Raw genomic sequence first — 25,474 nt, 5'->3', positions numbered from 1 at the left:
TTCTGTGGAATGAGCTGTGGATGCGGTAGAATCTCTAAAATTAAGACTGGCATTCCTAATCTAATTACCCAACCTTAGAGACCAATATTCACTTATCTATTCATTCATCTATTCATTCATTCTCTCTCTCTCTGTCTCCTTCTATCTCTCTTTCTCTCTTTCTCCAAACATTTATTATGCTTCTACTACAAGACAAACACTAACGTAAGGGTAAGTAAGACCCAGTACTTGCCATAAGGAAACCTTATTGTCTAAACAGGGAGAGAAACTTATAAACAAACATTTGCTGTAAATCTGAGAAATATTTTTAGAGCTCAGGGCTGGGCAGGTGACAATGAATTAACCAAGAATCATAATTGATTTTCCAGCCTATGGTCAAAATAAGGACGCCTGAATGCTCAACCCAGTACTATCTATTCCCCATTGCACTGCTGCTATATAAATAACGGAGAAGCTTTTCTGCTAAGAGCCTCTACCCAGCCTCCAGCTCAGCCCTTATCCTGGGTGGTGCTGAGAGCACAGAGCAGGCGGGCCTGGAGGTGAGGGAGGGCAGGGGGAGGAAATCTACACATCACTCATTATGTGCAGCTGCTGCTCCACAATGAGCAGGGCCAGGGCCTCAGCTTGATTGATTCTTTTGTCTTAAACCACTGAGGAGGTAGTAAAGTCTTTGTGCCCAGAGATCTTTAAATGATATTGTCACTCATGAGTAAACCTAAGGAAAGCCCAGGCTTCCATTCACCAGAAATGAATTGAGCCATTGGTGGAGGAAGAGTGCTCCCCTGCCCTTCATACTTTAATGGATGGACGGGCTGTGGAGAGGGCCAGGCCTCCACACTCAGTAGCCACATCCCAAGCCCCCATTTGAGCCGCTCCCAGAGTCTGAGTCCTGGGACAGTGCCTCATCATGTAATGTGTTTGCTCTTTCTGCTCTAGTGAACCAAAGGTTTTGAGGTTGAGATAGATGAGTCGATGGGGTCATTTTTTACTGAGTCTTCTCTGACTTGGGAGCCTGGAGAGGATATGAACTTAGTCATAGTTTCCTCAGTGCCCTACTTGTGTTTGAGTGGGCCAGAGATAATACCCACTTTCAATAAGAGCCCCTGAAAACTGCTGAAATATATAATTAGTGAGTACTAGCAAACAGCCCTTGTTATACTACTTGGACTAAAAGAAGTTTTGAAAGGCAGGGAACTAATTAATGTGTAGAGTAAAGATGCATTCTGAACCAGGCACTGACCTTCGTGCCTGGCTCCCCAGATTATTATACTGGCAATTATTGTGAAATTATTTGTCATTCTCCTCTCTCCCTCTCTCTCCCTCCTCTCCCTCCTTCCAATATGCAAGTTTCAGGAGGACAAGGATTGTGCCTGTCTTGTGCCCTGCCATAGCCCAGCTCCTAGCATAATGCTAGCACATAGTAGGGCACACAGTAAATATGCTCTTATGTTCTTCACAAATGATCTTATATGATCGTCTGATGACCTTGTGGACTTGGTATCATTAACCCATTTTACAGATTCATAAATTGAGGTTCTGAGAGGTTGAGGGACTTGTGTAAAGCCACACAGACAGTCATTAACTAAACAGAATTACTCAGGGCTTTCCAATTGAGGGCTTGTTCATACTTGCACCTGAAGGCACTCCTCGCTCCTTTTTTAAAAATAGAAAAACAGAAAAGAGAAGGAATCCTTTTGCCCAGTGCTCGTAAACAACTCTTGCTCTGCCTTCTTTCTAAATGAGACAGGTTACTCTCTCACCCTTATAATCTGATGTCCTACAATGCTTGCTAACACAAATGGTGAATGGTGGCCTTTTCCACTCTCTTTCCACTGATTCTGATTATAAGCATAAAAACATTTGTGGAAAAGGAGCTGGGGTGGTCATGAGGAGCCTTATTCCAGGGCTAAGATTTGAATTAGGCCTTGCGGATGATTAATATTTACCTATAAGGTTGAAGCTGAACTCTGTAGGGTCAGAGTGAGCCAAAGCATGGAGAAGACAGTGAGGACAAAGAGACCCACTTGTCTAGAACAGTCAGGGACTGCCCTGGCCCCTCTGAAAAGCCTACAGGAACTCCCTGAGCCACAAGGCTCTTCAGCCGGACTCTATGACCAGGGTCCACCTGTCCAAGCCTCTGGCCTTGTCACCCACCACTGCTCTGCCCAGAAGCCTAACTGAAGCAAACTGTACTGGCTGTGAGCAGCATGTTCTCTGGCCTCTGTGTCTTTCAACATCAGGTCCTTCTACCTGCAATCCCTTGCCCGTAGGCAGAACTCCTCCTGGATGTCAGCTTAGACATGGCCTCCTTTGTAACCCCAAGCAACTAGCCCCTTTCTTCACACTCCCAACTCCTCCTTTACTTGCATCTATTTCTCCATCGAACTTTCATGTATGTACACTCTTGCCTCTGACCCAGCCTTCCATTCTCACCTCACACCCCACTTGGATTTCAGGAATAATGGCCTTCCCTTATATTTTCAATTCCTTCATTGGGATTTCAGGAATAATGGCCTTCCCTTATATTTTCAATCCCTTCATTGGGATTGAAAATATACAGTCTCTCCATCTCCAGCTGTTAACTAAATCCTACCTCATCATAAGAAGACTGCTTCTTCCAAACCCTTCTAATGTTTCTGTTTACACTCTTCAACCCTCCAAGTCAGGACATAGGTAGGTATCCTTTTATTCCCCAAGGCCACTTTAGAACACTCCCATGAAGTCTGCTTCTCTGCTCCTTTCCTAAGAGGTGTGCTATTTAGAGATACTGACCTTTTCTCCTTTTCATCACTGTCATTTGCCACCTTTCATTCATTGAGGACTTTGGCACCAGCTTATAGGCATTCTCCACCCCAATCCTGTCATCATCTCGGATGACTTCAACATCGATACGGCTGGCTCCTCCAACATTCTGGCCTCTCCCAGCTGGAATACTTCCCTCGGCATTCCCCCTCAGCTACTCCCAGAGTCACACCCCGGACCTTGGCATCGTGTAGAATTCCTCTATGTGAATCATAGAACTCACAGAATCATAGAAACCAGTGATTCTAACACACTCTGACCAGAGATGCTGCTTGGTCAACTGTGTCCTGCCCATACATTTCCCTATTCCAGACGCCGCTACCATCCACACACCTAATCCGATCCAGCTTGGATTCCATGGTCCGACATTCCCATACTTCATGCAGTAACCTCAACTTTTTGCTCCTGTATCTTTGTATTGAATTTAAAAAAAAAAAAATTACAATCCTGAATAAACCCAGGCAGCCAGGCCATGTTGGAGGATAATATGTGACCGGAAAAGGTGTACAACTGCACATTTATGATGACCAACCTCAACTGGAGCTCCTGTCAGTGCCCAGAAACCTCACATGTTTCTCCCATCACCTTGCTGTCACACTCCCCATAATTCCCTTTCAAAGTTCTCTGACATCTCCCAGCAGATATTTCCCCGTCGAGCTTGTACAAACAGCACCTCCACATGTCCATTGCTCCTTCCCTCTTGTTATAGCAGCAGAGATGGCTCTGCTGTCTATCACCAGGCCCTCCGCCTGAGCTCTCCTGGAGGCATCGGTCTATCAGCCTTTTAACATGCTCAAGTCTGTCCACCTTAAACCACTCCCCTTTTGTAGCCACACTTCTCAGAAGGGTTGTGTGTATTTGCTGCTGTTATTTTCTAACCTCTTGCTCTCTCTTCAGACCACTCTGGTCTCACTGAGGCAGACATCCACCGGCTGACAGGGACCCTCCACTTTGCTGAACCCAATGAACAGTTTTCAGTCCTAGTGTTACTTGACCTTTCAGCAGTGGTGACCACTTCTTCCTTCCTGAAACATTATAATCCTTGGCCATCTTGTGACAATCCATTTTCTGGTTCTCCTTCCATTTCTCAACTGTCCCTTTTCATCTCCTCCACCAGCTTATCCTCCTTCATTTTAGCCCCTAAATGCTGGAGTGTCTCAGAGCTCAGACCTAGACTCTCTTCACTCTAAACTCTCCCCATAAAGATCTAGTTACCTCGTACTTGCTAACATCTTTCAAATTCATTCTCTAGCCCTCTCATGAAGATGCAGACTTACAGATATCCAACTGCCTATTGGCATCTCCAGGTAGATGCCTCCAAGGCCATCAAACTCAATGTGAATAAAGTACAACTTGAGATGCAGTTCTCTCATTCCAACCCCTTGCCACAAAGTTCTGGCCCCATCGTGTAGTATTCCATCTCAGTGATGCCACCACAGTCATCCATCCAGTTATGATGGACGGCGACCCTTGACTGCTCTCTCTCACTGAACCCCCAGTCTCATACGTCACCAGGTCCTGTGCTTATCTCTTCCATATATCTCTTATTCTTCTACTTATCTCCACCTTCACTCCACCGTCCTAGACCAAGCTGCCAGTACTTTTACCTGAAAAGTGAGGTACATATTGCAGGAAACTCCTAATGTATCAGCATGTTCTTACTGCCCTCCAAAAACTCCTCTCACTATGGTCAAAATGATCTTTTGAAGCCAAAAACCAAACAACAACAAAACAAACAAAACCACACACAAAGTGAATTATGTCCCTTACCATTTAAAGCCTTTCAGTGGGTTTCCATTGCTCTGAGGCTGAAACCGGAGTCCTTAGCAAAATCACCCACACTGCTGCCTAGTCTTGGGCCTGCCTGGCTCCTTCCCCTTAGCAATGTTTCTCTGCTCAACTCCACCCTGGCGCTTGGCCTAATTAAGTCTGTTTATCTTTCCTATCTCATCTGGAATGTTGCTTCCTTAAGGAAGGCTCTCCTAATCACCTTCTCCCCAAAGGAAACCACATCAGGGCTCCCAGTTCCTTCCATGCTCTCATAGCATCCTCTGTGGAGCCTTCTTATCATGAAGTAATTACTTGGGTAATTATTTAATAATTGTCTTTCCTACTGGAATGTGAACTTTCTTTTTCCACAGCTGTATTCCCACTACCTTGCACATTAAAGGTAACAACTCAACAAAATTTTTGTCAAATGAATGGCATTACCTTGTTTTGTAATGTTGCTTACATGACAAATAACTTCATCTTGTAGCATCTGTGTTCATTGCCCCTATGAGGATATAGACAGGCTTTTTCAGGTCTCTTTCACTTGCACCTGGAATTAATTGTGCATGTCACACCATACTGCTAGTTGAATGAGTGAATGAATGAATGACTAGGTTGAGAAAGTAGGGTGGACCAGATGGTTGTCAGCTCAACTGGGAAAAGCATTTCATAATCCTTATCTTCAAGCCTTGGGCTATCTGGTTTGCATTAACCTCCAGCCATAAAAATGCATCAGAGATTTGATCAAGTCTCTGGTCTGGATTTCTAACCAAAGTTTAACTGCTCCTAAAGCCCAGCTACTTAACTTGGAGCTTCTGTCATACCCCCGTCCCCCTTACTATGGAAAATAACAGAAGAATCCCTTTGTTTCAATCTTGGTGGGAACAGCTGATCTTCTGTTACACACTTACCCAGCGCAGGGACACTCATCCAGGGTTTCCACAAGGAACAGAGACCTCACTACCACAGTGTATGATGCTTGGTGCTACCATTGTGCTTCGGTGGTATGCAGTCTTCCTATTTTAAGGCAATAACATGAATAGATAATTATATTAAATCCATTAAATTAAATAATATTAAATAGCAGTATTTCCCCTTCCTGTCATTGCTGCTCATTTAACGAGATATATCTTTACTAATAAATCACCCACCCTCCTTAGGAAATTCTGCTAATTGAATTTCTATTGAGACATTTCCCAAAGATAAGATACTGATCTTTATTCCTAAATGTGTGTACCGTGGATTGAGTTTGGGCAACACTTTTTTCTCCCCGGTGGTGCGGTTCCTCCCCATCACCAGGAGTGCAGCCGGGAAGCGCTGGCTCTGCTGCTGCAGCATTCACAGGTAGAGGTCTAGGCCTGGAATTTTAAACCATCAACCCTGGTGCTCCTGGTGTACCCTGGATTTTGAGAATCAGGGTACTTACATGTAAGTTTAAGTCAGTGACCTTTCCCCCCTTCAGTGCACTGGAGTGACTGGCAGACAGGCATAGAAAGGCGTTCTCAGCAGAGGCTCCAGCACCTGCACACTCAGAGGTACCTGCACACTCAGAGGCACAAGCACACCTGCTTCCTCTGGGGATGGTAAAGGCATTTGCTGTGTTGAAGGCTACCCAGGGATCTTGGCAGGAGATGAAGCCAAAAGTGATGTACAGCTTATGAAAAGCCTTGGAAGCTCTGAGAAAGGTGTTACACGTTAGGAAGTGAAATGGCCAAATTTGGATTTTGGAAAATGTCAATCTGGCAGATGTTTTAAAAGGTGTGTTGCAGGGGCAGGACAATGAGAGTGTGGGGAGGGAGTGGTTAAGACGAGAGTCCAGCTGTTGTTGAACCATTAGTGTATTCGCAGACCAGGGAGGATGTTGGTATTGAAGAGAACAGAACAATGAGAATAAGGAAGATGGATAACAGAGGAAGAAATTAGAATTATTTAAGAGTTGGAAAATCACAGCAATGACTGCATGTATGGGTTGAGTTGTAAGGTATCTGGGAGCCTCTTAAGTTCCTCCCGGGCTAATGGGTGGTACCATTGGCCCAGGGAGGGTGGTTTGGCACGGGGGATGAGTTCGGTTTGGGGCATGTGGTGGTTTCACGGGCCTATGAAACAAGCAGATGGGGGTGCCCGGGGAGCAGATAGATATATGCATCTGGAATTAAAATTATTCTGGGGACATCATGCAAAGCATTGCTCTTGCTTGCCACCAATTTATCACCCAAACTGCCTTAGTTAATATAACAGCAGCTGACATTTAGTAGACATCTGTCCTTACTAAGAGTCAGACACCCTGTTACAATAACACACATGAGTAGGTACTATTATCATCCAGTTTTACAGAGAAAGAACCTGAAACTTGAAAAATTAAGTAATGTGTCTCAAGTTAGAGCTGGGATTCACACCGGCAGTCTGCCTCCATCACTCAATCATTACCTATGCTACAGTGTTTCTCAAAATATTTGAACCACAACCTGCAGATAAAAGTACACCTTACATCCCAAGACACTACACATAGGTACACATTTCACATGTGCGCACACATTCACACAGGCAATGTAGCAACAGTTGAGCAAAGCAATACTTACCCTTAAGAATGTGAGGCAGCCTGCCATTCTCTACTCAAGTCTATTTTGTTTTTTAAATGTTGGTTGCTCCCTGTTAAATTGATTTCATTGCCAGGGTTTAATTGGGTTTGATGCACACTGCTGTGTTTTATTCTCCTGGACAGAGGATTTCATCTCTGCTCCCAGCCCCTGCCATTTCCCCAGCTTTGGGGAGAGAACACTGGATGCTGCTTCTCTAACATTCCTTCTAGAGAAGGTAAAAGGCTGGGTAAGTGGGATAAGGCCAGCCAGAAAACACTCCCTTCGATAGACTGATCATATCTTGTCTTTGATGTGGCTGAAGAAGACGTTGGAGGATGTTCAAAATCACAACCAAGAAAGCAATGCAAAACAGTGCGTGCAAAATAGTGATTATGATGAGTATGGGCTTCAGCGGCATGCAGATCTGGGTTCATATTCTAGCTCTATAACTTATTAACTGTGTAATCTTGGGCCAATATTTGACTTCAGAGGGATATTGTGGAACGATAAAGTTAAAAATACTGTTAGTTCTTTCAGCACCTACCACAAGCCAGTTTCTTAGTAGACACTAAAGAAATAGTATGCATATCTTTATTAATTTAAATAAATAAAGTTATAAAATATAGACTATGTAAAGTTATAAAATATAGACTAATCTACAAATTGACTGTTCATCTGTAAAAGAAAAAGTTTTCAGACTATTCAATAATGACCCAATCAATCAATCACCGATATAGTTAATCAATATTAATTGTAGAAAAGCTTGGTAGCTAAATGTCATTAAATACATGCTTTGGCGTAGAGTTGTTTATTCTGAGACATTTGCAGGTCTCTGCGAATGTCAACATCACTTTCTCAAAGTAGACAGGATCATTCTAGAATGGCCATGGGTGCAGGAATTCCAGTGACCCTTCAGAAAACTATCAACAGAAGGAAGCTATTTGATTAAGAACATGCAGTTCCAACACGTATAGACCTCAGAGCTCATCATGTTTATGAAATGAGAAAATGTTTAGAAGATTCCCAAATTCATTAAATGCCAGAATTAGATTCTATCTCAGGAGGAAATAAAGAAATAAGCTAAGTAAACGAAGCACTAGTAGAGAGAAAAGCTCACATGGTTTGAGCTTCTCTACATTTCCTTTCCCTTTCTTGTAATATAATTCTAATTTTAAAATGCAAATATAGTTCAAAAAAACATTCCTAGTACTTGAACTTTTAATATTCAGTCTAGTCCCCTGTGAGTTTCCCTCATTAGTTTTAGATTTGCATTAGGTCTTCATTACTGGTTTAAATTTATTAAACATTTACCCTTAAGTTTCAAGTAAATGGTGTCCCAACTGAGAGTTGGACCCAGTCCCAGCTGTGTTCACTAAGTGCCTTAGATGTGCCAGCCACTATCTGGGCACACCATGCAGGAGGTTTCAGTTCTCATGGCAACCTTTTGAAATGGGTATTACTATCTTTATTCCATAGATGAGGAAATCGAGGATCAGAGAAGTTAAGGAAGTTGTCCAATACCACACAGCTGATGAGGGCAGAGCCACAATTTGAATCTAGATCTCCCTCGTCCATGGCCTCTCATGGGCAAACCTGAATCGTATACCTGAACTCCAGCAAAAATGTCATTGGTGTTATTTTGCTGGGCACCCCACCTTGCCAGGCACTAAACTAGCCTACCGAAGTCCAAATTAATTCCAAAAATGTAAAGGAGTAGAAAAAACGCTGGTTTGAATGAAAAGATCACTGGATTAAAACTCCATGAAGCAGGGGCCATGTATATTTGGTCTCTCACTGCAAACTTAGTAGCAGATATATGGCTGGTCCTCAATATTATTGAGTGATTATGTAAGTAAATTAATGAATCAACTATTTGAAACAGAATTCCAGGTACAAGTCCCATTTCTGCAACTTACTAAGGCTTTGATTTTAGATGAATTATTACACTCTCTCAGCTTCAGCATTACTATCTACAAAATGGGCATGACACTTCCATAGCCTACTTGATAGTGCAGTGAATCCTGTATCAATTTGCTATATTTTTTAATCACTTGTAGCCCTTTAAATAAACTGCTCATCCAGGCTTCCATTCCCATAATTCTGATCTAATGGGTACGGGGTATGGGGTATAACCTAGGCATTGATTTGTGAGCTCTCTAAGTGGTTCTAATAGCTAGCAAAATTTAGGAACCACTATCGTAAAGTTATCCTTTTTGTTTTGAGGTAACTGTCAAATACAACAAAGGTAATAAAACTGCCTTCTACCCCTGGATGGTAGGGCTCGGTTGGTTGGGCATCATCCCATGCACAAAAAGGGTGCCAGTCCAATTCCTGGTCAGGGCACATGTCCGGGTTGCAGGATTTAGCCGGGTAGGGGATATAGGAGGCAGCTGATCAATATATTATTTTCATATTAATGTTTCTCTCTCTCCCTCTCCCTTATTTTCTCTCAAAATCAATTTTAAACAAATAAATAAATCTGCTTTGTAAAACCTTAAAAAAAAAAAAAAAGCAGCCAAATATAAATAGTTGTTATGAAATCAGTCCAAAATGACTCTGAGCCTAGAACATCTGCCTCCTGATGTCATGATAGAGGAGATTGGTTACTCTTTTCTCCCAGGCGCCACATCAGTCATTCTGTCTTCAGGTCAAAATGACCTTACGTGATCAGGTGGCGGACCCAGGAGCAGAAGGATTTGGTTAACATCAGGGCTGGAACATATTAACAGGGATCTACTGGACTGTTGTCCTGTCGAATGAACTTGTCCTTAGTTGGTCTCACATCCAATTCTGGCACCCCACCCACTCATTCGCATGCACCAGGCATGCATGTACAACTCTTGTTCAGAGACCCTCCCAAATTCCTACCGGTCATAGTTCACTCTTTGCCCCCACCCTCCCAGACTGAGCCCATCAAAGAACTTGTGTTGCTGGAGGAAGGAAGAGGTGCTTTCTTGTCCTCAGCAGCTCCCCTGCCCAGCACCTTCCTTTTGCCTTTACCCTCTTGAGGTTCAGCTGAGTTAGAGTGGCTTCTCAGTGCCAAGAACAATATTATTTATTTTTTAAATAATAGTCTCTTGGGAAGAGATGGTCATGAAGCATTCAAACACCACAGGGAATTTTGCCAAGAAAATGATTCGCAAGCCTTCCAACTATCCACCTCTGTTCCCTTGGTTCAGTTAGGACCAAATCCTAGAGTTGCCAAGTAATTCAGAAGATGGTTTCATTTCTCTTCCATATTGGTCCTTACCCAACAACTGTTCATAAAAAGGCAGAACAATTGGAATAGTCATTTTTTTCACATGCTTTTGAGTAGCGTGTACTAGCCACATGCCCCCGTATGTCATTGACTCATCTGAGCCCCAATTTCCACTCCTATAAACAGGGATAATGACACCAGCCCTGTCCAAGGTCAGATGACATGAACCATGTGAGACTGTTTTAGAAATAAGATGTGCTACGGAAAAGAGGTGCACAGCTCAATTAGACAGCCATTTCTCTCAAGGAGCCTATTGTCTTGAAGGGACAAGAGATAAAAAGTGCAGTTGCTAAATTTCTTTTTTTTTTTTTAATATATTTTATTGATTTTTTACAGAGAGGAAGGGAGAGGGATAGAAAGTTAGAAACATCAATGAGAGAGAAACATTGATCAGCTGCCTCCTGCACTCCTCCCACTGGGGATGTGCCCCCAACCAAGGTACATGCCCTTGATAGGAATCAAACCCAGGACCCTTCAGTTCGCAGGCCTATGCTCTATCCACTGAGCCAAACTGGTTTCAGCTGCTAAATTTCTTATAGTCCTGTTCCTGAGGAATATGAAACAGCAATATCTATGTTTTCATTTGATTAACAACCATCAGGTGAAAGCAGCAGCCTCAGAGAGATGAAGGAACTTCCCCTGAACCACACAGATGGACAGTGGAGGAGCTAATGTAGGACATTGTCTTCCAGTTTCCCTCCCACTGCCCTGTACTGGCTGTGTGAGTGCAGCACCACCCATCCTGGCCATTTTCCTCTGGAGGAGAAATTGAAATGTATCTCACGCTGGTTCGAGAGCTTCTATGTACACCATAGATGGAAAGATCAGAGGCAGCCTCCATACATTGCAGCCCACAGCCCAAATCTGGTTTAGGGTTGGTTCTGGACAGTAATGAGCAGTGTGTCATCCACTCCGCTTTTGGGAATTTACGATGTGTTTCTGGATCTGTAATTCTGTACCTGATCACAGAGGTATGTCTGGAAGGAAGGCTGTTCGCAGATCTATGTCTGCCAAGACTTGTGTGTTAGGCCCCATATATCCATCCCAGGAGTGTGCTTAGGGGGCCTCATAAACCTGGGGTTCAGCGAGAGAACAGCAGCCACAATAATCCCACTTCCTGTCTCCCGCCGGAGCCCACATCATCCTAACTCATAAAAATCCCAGAGTCCTGAAGTACAGTGCAAACGGGCAGGAAATGCCTGCCGGTCCCCCAGCAGCTAATCAGCTCTAGTGGTGCAGTTTCAGAGCTGACTGTCCACAGCTCAGTCCCAGCCATGGCTACTCTCTGTTGTCGCAGCTGATTGATGGAGGAAGCTGCTTACAGCATGAGCAGTCAGCTCAGAGCATGATGTAATGATGGAGGAACTGAAAACCTTTCCTTACACATGTGCCTGTTAATCCTCCCAGTAAGGATGCTAGTCAGAGGAAATGTGGCTACATGTATGCCATCGACATGCTTGATGTACATGACTGCAGAGGTAAAAGCACACCTCTTTGCAGATGGGCTGCCTGCCATGGCACTCAAAGGCTGACCCATGAAGGTAACTGGCTGTATATGGGGAAGCAGAATAACTTTTTCTCTATGCAAATAAAAGCCAACTCAGTCAGCAGCCTGTTTAACGTGTTAACTCTCAGGAACAGTTGTTTAGCTCAGAGGAAACAGGGTGAATTTTGGAAGCATGTGGAGCTGGGTTCTATTGGTTCTTCCATCAACTTGCTGTGACCTTGGGCATGTGTCTTAACCCTCTGGCCTCAGTTTCCTAGCCCATAAAATAGGGACAATAACCATAGGATGGTTAATCCGGGGTTGCTGTAATGATTAGAGATAGAAAGTGCCTGTCTCAGTGTCTGGCCCAGCCCAGTGGGTGATCAATAAAAGGTACTATTGCTGTTATCACTGATGATGTTAGGATTATTGTGCTACAACCCTGTGTTAGCCGCATCAGAGTGTCTACTCCCAACTACCCCAACTCCACTACCTAGTAATTAACACTCAAGAAATCAAACAGAAAACACATTTCATGTGCTAAACTTTATGACACCAAGAAAAGGGGGGCCTGTGTGAAATGGGGTGTCTTGGGAGAGAGTCCTTGCCTATGAACTGGAAGATGGTGGAGGGAAGTGGTAAGAGCATGGTGAGCAGGGGTATTGTTGTTAGTCAAAGCATGGTAGCCAGAGTGTGCCTGGTGGGGCGTGGGGAGAATGCCCGGGGCTGCAGAGGCAGGAGCCTTGCACAACCACGCACAAGCAGTTACGCTGGATGTGGTGACATCACTTCACCCTATTTCTCCCACCCCCTCTGCCAGACTAGCTCCTGACCATCCTTCAGGGCTTACCGCCAACAACTGCTAATGAGCTCTCTTGTGCCGCCTTGCCCTAAGGAGAAATTAGTAATAAGGAAAACAGCTGATTTTCACGGAGTACTTCCTATGTGCCAGGACCTGTGCCACAACATGTGAAATGGGCGACACTCCATTTTATAGGTTGGAGAAGTGGCTTTCCCAAGGCAGAGGCCATGATCACCTTTGTATGTTAATCCATGTGTCTTGTCCAGTATACTCATGAGAGCAGTGACCAGCATCTATTCCTTTTAGGGACTCTCCAGTGCCTGACTTGGTAGTCCTGGCACACAGTAGGAACTCATAAATGCTTGTGAATGAATAATAAGATATTGTCACGGTACAACAGGCTCTGGATCCAGAGGCACCAGGCAGATCACCAAGCAGAATAGGGAAACCTCCCCTCAGCAAAGCTCAGTCATGAGAAACAGGGTGCTAAGAAGCCTGGGTTTCTGAACAGCAGGAGGCTGGGGCAGGGGCTTAGCCTGGCGGACTTCCTGCCTCTGAGCCCTGTCACTTGATGGTAGGGTCTATTCAAATATGTTCTAATGTCATAAAATTTGTCCTGAGAACTTGGGCAATGCTCAGCGCACCAGTAGAGTTCAGTGACTGGGCCAAAAATCATCACTCAGGAAAGGTGGTGTAATAGGGAAAGTCAGGGGTGACAGCTAAAAGATTAATACTGGTACAGCATTAAAACAATTGAAACAGTCCTGGGCCTTGATGCTAGAGGAGGCTCTTAAAGCCACCCACTTTGCCTCTGTGAGGTCTAAAGGTTCCCAGGAGAATCCAGAGCGGGTGGAGAGGAACATTTGGCTGGGGGAGTGGCCAGAGCAATGGTTCTGTAACAATAAAAATAGGTCCCAACTGGTATGCTCTGAATACCACTAGGGTATGAGGTTGAAATATAACTAAGAGAATTAGCTATTTTTCAAAAGCCACTTGCCCTATTTTGAGATCTTGTTAAAAATAGGTCTGTTTTTATTTTGTTTGTTTTTAGATTCCACGTATATTTGAAATCATAGTGTCTTTCTCTGCCTGATTATTTCACTTAGCATAATACCCTCCAGGTCCATCCAGGTTATTACAAACAGCAAGATATCATTCTTTTTTTATTGCTGCATAATATTTCATTGTGTACATGTACTGCATCTTCTTTATCCATTCATCTTTCAATGGATACCCAGGTTGCTTTCATATCTTGGCTTTTGTGAATAATGCTGCAATGGACATAGGGATGCATATATCTTTTTTAATTAATATTTCTGTTTTCTTTGGATTGAAAAGAAGGTTATCAGAAGGGAGAGTGTGGGATGAAAGGTGAAAAGGGAAAGGGGAATATAGTCAATAATATTGTGATATGTTTACACAGTGAAAGTTCATTCCTAGAATTAGAGGGGCGATCACATTATAAGATATAAAAAGGTCAAATCACTGTATTGTACACTGAAACTAATGTAACCAATATAAAATTATTATATATACCAACTATACATAAATAAAAAATTAATTAAAAAATTAAAACAAACAAACATATATGCATAACCCATAGACATAGGCCACAGTGTGGTGATGGCCAGAGAGGAGGAGTGGTAGAGGCTGGGTGGTGGTGGGCAAATGGGGGAGGAGAATAGGGATATCTCTAATAATGTCAACAATACAAATAAAATTTAAATAAATAGATAAACCAGATAAAATAATCCATAACTATATCTAATCAGGTGCACAGAAACTGTAATTTCTCAATGTGATAAGAAAAAATAAGGGCCCCACTGTCAATTCCTCCATGTTGTAAGACTTAGAACTCCTTGTATAGTTAAGGATTGTGACTTTTGACATACAGACCAAGAGCCTGAGTGTCAGTTAGCAAAGTTTTTTTTTTTTTCTTTTATAGAGAAATGCAAGTTCTAATACCTTCCCCCTACACCCTAATGAATCTTCCCAGGCCTGTGCTCTTTCAGAGGCCGAGGGACAACTAAAATGCCTGCATTGCTGCTCTACAAACACGTAAATCTGAAGTAGCATTCACATTAGCTTCATGATGAAAAGAAGCTTCTAGGGTCCTTTCTTTAAAAATTCCTGAAATTACCAGTGGCTAAATGGTCATACTTTTTCCTCAAACACAAAAGAAGTTGGTGGCAGTCAGCCAAGAGAAACAATTAGCTTTGGAGAGAGAAGCAGGCTGCTATTAAAAGCCACAGCAGTCATTAACGAAGATGATGTCATTAGCAAATTTCTGGGCTGCCCTGGGATCCCCAGGGCCAGGAGACAGGATCACAGTCCTTACTAAGCCAGCGAGCACTCACCTGCCTAATGTGCCCAGTGAAAGCGCTCAGGCTCCGGGGCCAGATGGTTTCCTGCAAAAGGATCAGGGGCCTCTGCTGCACCCCTGGCGAAGCTGGTGGCCAGCACAGGGATTTACGAACTGCTGCCTTTGGGCTTTGATGGGGAAAAAGGTGGGAATTTTATGTGTGGAGAGTTCTCTGTGAGACACACGTTCAAACAGAGTCGAGCCTCTCTCAAGATGCTAGATCTTTCTTACAGTTCCAGCAGTCCTTCTGAGAGGAGGACCCATTCTTCAGAATTCTCTTAAGCATCATTGTTATTTTACAAAAACACAAGAGGAGCCTGGTATTTGCAGCTTTAGGAACCCCCAAGTTACCCAACTGAGAGGAAATTGGGAGTAGCCAAAGAGCCTGACTTTTATTCACTTTTCTTCTCTATTTCTGTTTTTTTCCACTCCTTCCTCACTACCCCCCTTCCCCCCAACTCCCATTTCTGAGGTCATCTCACCAAGGCCCTGGCAGGGTACATATTCCTGGTAGGGTCAGGAATGCAGCCTGTGATCAATTCCTGGTTCTGCCACTTACCTCTCCTCAAAGAGATTATCTGTGGAGGAATAGAAGGGGAGGTTTGGGGGGAAGGGAAATTATCACACATATAAAATTATCAAATATGCTTATTAATTATTAACTAGCATCCTGGTTTAAGAAACAATAAAGTATGGGCAATAGCTTTGCAACTTCAAGAGCATCACCTAACCTCTCTTGCTTAGCCTTTTAATCTGTAAAATGTGGTGGTAAAACCTTTCCCAGTGTGATTGTAAGGAAAGCAGAGAGTAAAATTAGATACTCATTGGACTCCCATCCTTACAGCTGACGATAGCAATGACAGCACGGTGGGGCTGATCAATATATGTGCTTGATCTTCTTGTCATTATGTAACTCCCTGTAAAAGAGCTGTAATCATTGTAGATGAGATAGTTTTCAGCTGGTGAAGGAATGAGAGGAGTTCTCGTGCTCCCTCCCTTTTCAAGCTTTCCCTCCCCAAGAGTCTGAGGGAAGCTAGACTCCAATCAGCATAATTCAGGTCTCAGTATCACCTGCAAAGCCTTCTTCACTTCTAGGAGGAACCTCGAATTGCTTGGAACTCATTAACCAGAGTTGCCTTAAGGCTTAAGGTGTCATCAGCCTTAAATACAATGAGGGTCATACTGACAGTGTTAGTTTAGTGCTAGGGGTGTCGAACTCAATCAGAGAAGGGGCCAAAATCTAAAATCCAGCCTAAATCGCGGGCCCGAATGGTTTACTGAACAGTCATAAACTGTCATTGTGATGGAAACGCAGTGGAGTGCAGTGATGACAGCGCGGTGGGGGCCACATTGCAAGGCCTGGCGGGACGGATTTGGCCCGCGGGCCTTGTGTTTGACACATGTGGTAGTCAGTTAGTAGTTAGTTAATTGGTTGGCTGATTAAAAATTGTTCTCAGCCCCCTACACAACCCCCCTCCCCAGGGCTGTGGTCCCTTCCTTGTTGATGTCCCCACTCAGAGGCCACTCAGGGGTTTGCCATTGTCGCCAGGGCCTCTGTGAGGAAGCTGAGGAAGCAGAGGCAGTACTAGACCAGCCCTCACAGCAGCAGAGCCACCTGAGTGCTACCCAGAAAAGGACTCTTTTTCACCATGTGTTGCACTTTCTCATTTTGGGTGGGGCAACTGGTGTGCCCATGACTCACAGTGACCCTTATGAGGATGGTTCCTGCCACTTCTGCCAGCAGACACTGTCCCCATAAGGTTTAATTGGGTCAGGAAGCAGATTCCATGACATTCTATTCATTCCTCATCTCTCCTGCCAGTTCCCAAAGCATAAAATGCTGTCCTCTGAAAGACACTGGTAAGAGAATATAAAAAGACAAGGCACATACTCAGAGACATATTTTTACAACATGTGTCTGATACAGGACTTGTATTGAAAGCATGCAAATAATTCTTTTAAGACAGTTTTATTGAAATACTAGAGCCCAATACACAAAATTTGTGCAAGAGTAGGCCTGCCTTCCTCTGGCACTCAGGACCCAGTCTCCCCTCATAGCCCTGGCTTCATCCCTGGTCTAATTATCATATTATGCTTTTATTATTATAGATAATTCACATACTGCACATGATACTCATTTAAAGTATATGATTCAATGGTTTTGAGTACTAAATATATTATTAATTTTTTAAGTTGTGGTAAAGTATTATATACCTAGTATATAACAATATTTTCCATTTTAACCATGTTAAGGGCACAATTAAGTGGCATAATTTACAATGTTGTACAACCATTACCACTATCTATTCCCAAAACTTTTTATCACCACAAACAAAACTCTATAGCCATTAAGCAATAGCTCACCAATCCTTCCACCCCCAGACTTTATTATAATCTCTAATCTACTTTCTGTCTCTATGAATTTGCCTATTCTAGTTATTTTATATAAGTAGAATCACATAATATTTGTTCTTTTATTTCTGGCTCATTTCATTTAACCTAATTTTTCAGTGTTCATCCATATAATAGCATATATCAGAACTTCATTCCTTTTTTAATGTTTGATTAAATTTTCATTGTACATATATATGTTCTGTTTATCCATTTGTATGTTGGTGGATCCCTGAGTTCATTCCATCTTTTGGCTGTTGTGGATAATGCTGCTATGAACATTGGCATCCATGCATTTGTTCAAGTGCTTGCTTTCAGTTTCTTTGGGGGTAGCCCTAGGAATAGAATTGCTAGAGTCATAGCTTTTTGAGGAACCACTAAAATATTTTTCCATAGAGGCTGCAACACAACATTCCTGCCAGCAAGGTACAAGGTTTTTAATTTCTCTACATCATCACCAACACTTGTTATTTACTATTTTATTTTGTTTTCAATTACAGCCTTCCCAGTGGGTGTGAAATAGTATCTCACTGTAGTTTTGATTTGCATTTTCCTAATGGCTAATGATGCTGAGCATTTTTTCATGTGCTATTGGTTATTTGTGTATCTTCTTTGGAAAGTGTCTTTTTTGAGTCATTTGCCTATTTTTTAATTGGGTTGTTTTTCTTGTTGTGTTGAGTTGTAGCAGTTATTTATAGATTCTGGATATTAAACCCTTACCAAATACATGATCTTCAAATATTTTCTCCCATTCTGTGGTTTGTTTTTTCACTTTCTTGATAGTGTCCTTTTATGCACAAAAGTTTTTAGATAAAGTCAGTTTATCTAATTTTTCCTTTGTAGCTGTTTTGTGTGTGTGTGTGTGTGTGTGTGTGTGTGTCATATCTAAGAATCCATTGCCAAATTCAAGATCACAAAAATTTATCCCTATGTTTTCTTCTATGAGTTTTATAATTTTAGTTCTTATAGTTAGGTTGCTGATTAATCTTAAGTTAATTTTTGTATTTGATGTGAGGCAGGGCCCAACTTTATTATTTACTTACTTATTGCATGTGGAAATCCAGTTGTCCCAGCACCATCTCTTAAAGAGACTATTCTTTACCATAAGTGCTATTACTAAATGAAGAATGTATCTCTACTGGATCATTAGCTCTAACGAATGTACTATGCCAATGTAAACTATTAATAATAGGGAAAACCTGGTGAAGGATCTATGACAACTCTCCATACTATCGTATAGAATAAGTTTCTATAAATTTTGACGTTATTAAAAAATAAAATAACTTTAATAAAAACAAGCCAAAAAAATGACAATGTAGGTATTTTCCCCATTTTTCCAGGAGGAAGCTGAAGCTTAGAAGACTCAAAGCAACTGGCACACTCAAATGGCAGAGGTGGGGTTTGAGTCCGGGGCCTGTTCAGTTGAGTCACAGTGACTTTGTTCCTTGGTTTCCTGCATATCCATTTATGTGTGTGTGTTTCACTCTTGTTCCCCCCAGGGGATGGCCTTTACACTTGAAGAAAGAATGCAGCTTGGGATCCATGGCCTAATCCCTCCCTGCTTCCTGAGTCAGGACATCCAGCTTCTCCGGGTCATGAAATCCTACGAGCGGCAGCAGAGCGACCTGGACAAGTCAGTGCCTACATCTGCCTAGACCTGGGCTCACTGTTTCCTGTGGTCCAAAGAGTGTTTTCTGTATACTCTCCAACCAGGGAAGACTGAGAGCCTTTCCAAGAAATTCCAAACCCAGCCCAAAGGGGTGGTGATCTCCCTAAGGGACAGGGATTGTTATGATGGAGGCAGTCCCTGGGAGAACTGGGAAGAGAAACTGAATTCCAACCAGTGGAATTTGGGAGGGCCACTGGGAAAGGTGGGACCTGAGTCAGCCCCAGAAGCACTGACAGGACTTCAGCAGACAGCAGTGGGTTCACGGATGGCATTTCATAGGAGAACAAGTAGAGAAAGATATAGGGACAGATGTGTTGACATGGCATATGGCCCAGGTTCCTGAACAAGGGGAACATGGTAGAAAAGACGAGAAATGGACAGGGACACCTCAGGAAGGACCTGGTATGTCATATGATGGCGGTTTATGGGAAGCAGTGAATAATCCTGCCACCCTTCTGGGTTCTCACCAGTGGGGTCATAGACATGAAGAGGCAAATGGGAATAACAAGGTCAGCTTTACTAAAGAAGGTTGTGACCACAGGTCACATGGAAAAGCCAGGATTTGACCACAGGTAGCTGGCCCAGAATCTGTGCTGTTGACCTCTCTGCCACCCTACAGCTAAGAGGCTAGACGCTAGTGCTATAATGGATTCAAACCATCATTTTACCTCTTAGCAGTGGAAGTTACTTACCCTCTCTGGGTCACTCCTAACTCAGAAGGCTATAATGAGGCTTAAATACATAAGTATTTATGATGTGCTTAGAACAGTGCCTCGCATACAGTACATACTATGTAAGAGCGTGTTAAATAAACATGTCACCTTGCTGAAATGTAGGAAGCAGGGAAGGTTCCCCCTACGTATCTATAGAGCACAATGGCCAAGATTTAGAATCATTAAAAGTGTGGCTGTCCTCCTAGGGGCAGAGCTCAGCAGCTTGTCAAAATCATCACACCCATCTGCCTATGTTTCCCCCCACCTCCAAACCATGGCACCCATTGCTTCTAAGCAGCAGTGGATAATCCCCCGACTCCTGGAGCACTAACCTCTATGTGTATTATTCACATTAACTCCAAAGCCATATTCCAGCACAGGCCCGATATTCTCTTCCTTTGTTCATCCCACTCAGACTGGGTCAAGCCATGTCACCCTGGAGAGCAAACTAGAAAGTATACAATGAACCCAACTAACAACATGAGATGTGTCCTAACTTTGAACAATCGGAACCACCTTCTGTTAAATTTACAAAGAAGAATTTGATCCCAAAGTGAAATCCTCTTTCCTAAAGACATTCAACTCTAAAAAATAAAGTCAGTGGGATGGACATCATTTATATGCCTGGGAAGACACGCCAGGCTGGGGATGGGAGATATGTCTGATCCTGACTTACTGAACATGTTCTGTTGACTACTCTGACACCCCCCCCCCACCCTTATTTCCAGGGGCCCCTCATTTCAGCAGGTGCTTGAGGAAATGCTAAGGAGCCTCCCAGCTTCTTTTGGATAAGGGCAGTGGAATGCTGGTATATATAACTGGTTTGGGGGGGGTGGGGTAAGGGAAGCCCTGATTTCTAGTATTTGCCCACTTTCATGGTGTAAATAATCTCACCATGACTGAGATTAAGTTATCAATTTGATATTACTGACTACATAACTTGGAAGAGATGTGTTCAAATGGCTACTACGTAAGAAATTCTTATAGAGGAAATGAGTTGAGACCCTGGCTATTCTAAGCATAAACTCTCCCTTCCTCAAAATACCTTCTAAAACACAATTTTTCATTCTGGACCGTTGCCTTGGGGCGGGGGCCCCAAGATATTACAAGACTTCCCAAAAGTCACACAGCTAATAAACAGCAGAGCTGGGATTCAAACCCAGACCCTGACTTCACACCTAGAAGTCATTCCCTTACTGCAGGATCTCACCCCTTCCAGTCTAGGATCTCAAGTGCCTCCCCTCTCTCTCTCCCAAACTGTGGTCCAGAAAGGTTGTGATATCAGCAATCACTCAACCTCACTATAAATTCTAACCCTGAGGTTTTTTTTGTTTGTCCCAGAGGCTTTTGCATTTTAAGGCATGTGAATGAAAGGCTCTTTCCCCGCGCTTAGTGATTTCAGGCTTCAGGGAATAGACAAGAGAAAGATTTTGGAGGAACATGCTTCCTGAGATCAGTTGGTCCTGGCCACTTGTGAACCCTGCTGTGACAGGAACCAGCCCGGTGTGATAGGAACCAGCCCGGTGTGATAGGAGAGGCCAGTTCTCCTAGCACCGGTGTGCCCTTGCCCCTACTCCACCCTCAGAATGTTACTGCTCCATTCATTCATTAATGTCCACATAATAATAACATAACTAAGCCTCTTGCACAGTGGTTGAGAGCACAGATTCTGGAGTCAGATTGCTTAGGTTCAAATCCCGACTCTGCCACCTGGTGAGTCATTTCTCTATGCCTCGGTCTCCTGTGTCTCTCAAATAGCAACCATGGAAGTACCTACCTCACAAGTCCTTGGGAGTTTTAAATGAATTAACATAAAGTACTTAGGACAGGACCTACACTAAATAGAATAACAAGCACCATAAGACAGATAATACTCTTCACACTTCATAGATGGTGAGGTCCATGTTTGGGGAGATGGGTGATTCGCCTGTGAAGGTAGCTGAGTGGGAGCCCTGGGTCTTTGTATGAGCGAACTTCCCTGCTGCCACATGTGAACAGGGTGGTTTCTTGTCTCCCTTTCCAAGGTACATCATTCTCATGACGCTCCAAGATCGGAATGAGAAGCTCTTCTACCGCGTGCTGACGTCGGACGTGGAGAAATTCATGCCCATCGTGTACACGCCTACCGTGGGGCTGGCCTGTCAGCACTACGGCCTGACCTTTCGCAGGCCCCGGTGAGCCACCTCGGGGCCAGGGTGCAGGGAGGGGGTGTCTGCTATCAGTTCTTTCTGCTGCCCTTGTTTATTGGGACTCGGGAGGCTACATCCTGATCAGGCCAGCAACCCAAAATTTGATTTTAAGCCCTCGCTCAGGAAAATGACCCCGTGAGGGGAGATATGAGCTGAGAAAGTATCTAGCAAGAGGATAGCAGAGCTTCTGCACCTCAGAATAAATGCCTGATGTGTTGTCCAGAGTTGGCCTGAGAGGCATTTCAGCTTTTTTCTCTCATTATCTACCTAACATCTCCCCCGCTACCCATATTTTTCTGGTCCTCTCCAAACTACCGGCAGCGCGATTGCCAGTCCATGCCACTGAATAACGGAATGTCGGACAGCAAAGAGTGAATTCTTTTGCTGACTCGAAGGACCAGTATTCCTTCCTTTGGGCTTGACTCAGATTCCACTTAAAATGTCACTTTGTTAGAGGAAAAGAACAAAAAAATTGGCACTACGTTTTCTTTTAGAGCCAAAGAATTTGGGGGCAATTTTCCAAAGAGATTTCTTGGGTGTCTTGTTTTTCATGGGAGACTTTTCAAAAGGTCTTCAGTGCAGGGTGCCTGGTAATTACCAATATATATCATTCTAGCACTAATGATACAAGAACCACCGGGGTTTATCGCACATAATGGAACACAGTTTTAGTCTCCTACACAATGCACTGCGCACAGATGTGTAATTCACATTCATAGAGAATTTATAAATCTGCTTATAAATTATGTGCCATGTGAGGAACACGCAAGTATGGATCTAGAACATCTTTTGTTAATTTGAAAAATAGTCCTCCAGTGCTAACTTAGTGTTACCTAGAGAGGTCCTTTAGCCCTTAAGCATGGATCACTGCCTCCTCTGGCTTGCGGCTGAGACCTTATGGAACTGTGAGGCCGTCCCACTTCCACCTCCCAATCCCAGGCTGTGTGGAATCCCTCCTTCTGCAGACTCTATGCACTAGATTCTGTTGTTGGTCTCAGGCAAGCCAATCTATGGGTCAGAAACCTGAATAGGCAACAGTCCCTTGAAGGTAGAATTTGCCTCCAGAGCCCACTCCACAATCCAGGGAACACACCAGACTAAACTAGAATTAATGAACATTTATGGAGCAACTACTAGCCACTGGGCATCCTGTAGACACTGTAAAGTTACCCCAGTGAACGAAATAGTGTTTTTGACCTCAGGCGATTTACTAGCAGAGTAAGGGGGAGGTAATAATAATATAAGTTGAATATAATAAGAGTTATAAAGAAATATATAACAGGGACAAAGAATTGCAGAAATACAAGGGAGAGGAAAATTTATTTTCCCTCTGGGCAGCAAGAATGCTTCACAGAAGAGATAATAGTTGGGTTGGTCCTTGAAAGTTGACAAGGAATTCCACATGTAGAGAAGGAGGGAACGGCCATTCCAGGGAAGGGCTTGGCTTTATAGGCTGTGTAGGCACAGGGATAGTCAGCTCACTTGGGTATCTTCCCATCTCCTGCACCTGGAAAGCAGGGTTAGGGGAGGGGAGCTAGGTCTCCACACCCATTGGCTTATAATGGAACCTTCCAATGTCCTGTAAGCTTAGCTCAGTAACAGTATTTCCATTTTACAGATGAGGGTATTGAGGTGACCAGAGAAGAGAGACTTGTCTAAGAACACCATTGGCAGGCAATTGGTGAAACCAGAATTTGGACTGGGAATCAGGGAAAGCTACACCAAAGAGGTGATGTTAGATCTGGATCATGAAAAATGAATCCAAGCACCTCACCTCCCTCTTGCTAGAATATATGGCTTCTGGGACCTCATGATGGGTGGAATAGGAGAGTAGAGGGGCTGGGTAGGAGAACTGACCAGGGGTTCTGGCTAACCACTTGGTGGGGGGGTGATTAATGGGGAGCTGTTTCAGACTCAGGTGCAGGCCCCACCGATGGTTCTCAATGGATCAGAAATGAAGAGGAACATGGCAGTACAGGGTCCATGTGGGTAGAAATGGGGCCTTGCCAACCACTTGAGCTCAGAAGATCTGGTTAGCCTTGAGTGGGTGTAGAGGGGATGCTGCAAGAACTGGGCACATAGCATGAAAAACAGGGGTGCAATCCCACATGGAACTCACAATTGAACTGGAACCAGAAAGAAAAAAAAAAACATACTGATAACTGCTTACTAAAGGCCAGGCACTATCCTAAAAAGTTTACATGTATTAACTCATTTAATTACTACAACTCCCATAAGTAGTAGGTACTATAATCATCCCATTTGTAGATGAGAAAACTGAGTCACAGAGAAATAAATTCCCAAAGTCACAGAGCTCATAAGCTGCAAAGTTAGGACTCTGAGCCAGAGTGGGACAGGTAACCACTCCAGTTAGCTGCCTCCAGTCAGTTGGGAGTGGGCATTTGGGCAAGGGGATCCTCGCAGCCCCAGGAATATTTGGTTGCTCAGGGGTCTAAGGCAAGCATTGCTAAATGCAGTTTCCAGAGCCTCTCCTGGGAGGGAAGGCTGCAGCCAGGTCCTGGGCCCAGGATGGGAGTGGCTGAAGCAGGCTCAGGCAAAAGGAACCATCCTCTTGAATTTGTCACTCTTGGTACAGACTTCCCTTATGTTTTGCAAACCCTTCTTCAGGCGATTTACCCAGTTAAGCCATATGACATGTGACATTTTTTAGCTGTTGCTCCAGGTTTCCACTTGGCAGCTTTCCAGGTGTTGATTCCATACCTGCCTTGGTCCTGAGGGAAATGAGAGTTTGGCCCACCCTAGCCTTGGGCTTCATCTGAGGCCTGGCTGGGAAGGGCTTTATGGATTGGCATCTGAAGGGAGGACAGCTCTGAGTCCAAGATCGAGAGAGCCAGCTCCTTCTCGGTTTCTGAAATGATAAACAGGCCTGCCAGGTTCCCAACAACAATGGAGTCCTCTGTGCAAGGGACTGCCCCTCTGCCCCCCGCTAATTAGGTCCAGCTGTGCTAAAATCGAACCTTCAACCAGCCTGAGGCTCTGCATCTTCTCACGAGGGAGATAGCAGAGTGTCTCTGGGGCACCCAGTATCCCAGGCAGAGGAGACATAGCAGAAGGCCTGGGCTCTGTGGAGCCTCCCCTGCCTGTTCTGCTGCTTCCCTGGCTGACCCTCTGCATGGGCCGGGGAGCCTGGCTAGCCTGTGGGAAGGAATGCCCCCTGAGAACACTGGCGTGTGACTTGGAAGAGATGAAAGCCAGAGGTGAGGCTGGGTGGGAAGCCAGCTGAACAGGAAGGTTTGCGAGGAGGAAGCCAATGCACTGCAGTTTGCCGTCCAGGGCGAGCAAACACTGTCCCCGCCCCAGGCCACCTCCCTCTAGACCAGCTCTGACTTCATCCTCCTTGTCCTCTGGGCTCCCAGCAATAGGCACACACCTGGGATGTTTCCCGGCCTCCGTGTGGAGCCTAACCTTCATGGGTGACAAGGGCTGGGTTG

The 25,474-nt window shown here is 44.0% G+C and overlaps 1 protein-coding gene across 4 annotated transcripts in view; it reads left to right on the top strand.

Moving 5' to 3' along the window:
- ME3 (malic enzyme 3) overlaps positions 1 to 25,474 on the top strand; it is a 165,470-nt gene that overhangs the window by 55,829 nt on the left and 84,167 nt on the right. For all 4 annotated transcript variants that reach the window (XM_045577575.1, XM_036427142.2, XM_045577574.1 and 1 more), the window contains 2 exons: positions 18,951 to 19,084; positions 21,858 to 22,007. In XM_045577575.1, coding sequence (XP_045433531.1) covers positions 18,951 to 19,084; positions 21,858 to 22,007 — 284 coding nt within the window. The remainder of the gene's footprint in view (positions 1 to 18,950; positions 19,085 to 21,857; positions 22,008 to 25,474) is intronic.

This window comes from Pipistrellus kuhlii, unplaced genomic scaffold (genome assembly GCF_014108245.1).
Source record: "Pipistrellus kuhlii isolate mPipKuh1 unplaced genomic scaffold, mPipKuh1.p scaffold_m20_p_9, whole genome shotgun sequence".
Taxonomy (NCBI): Eukaryota; Metazoa; Chordata; class Mammalia; order Chiroptera; family Vespertilionidae; genus Pipistrellus; species Pipistrellus kuhlii.
The sequence above is the reverse complement of the archived record's forward strand: the minus strand, read 5'-3'. Positions and strand labels throughout refer to the sequence as shown.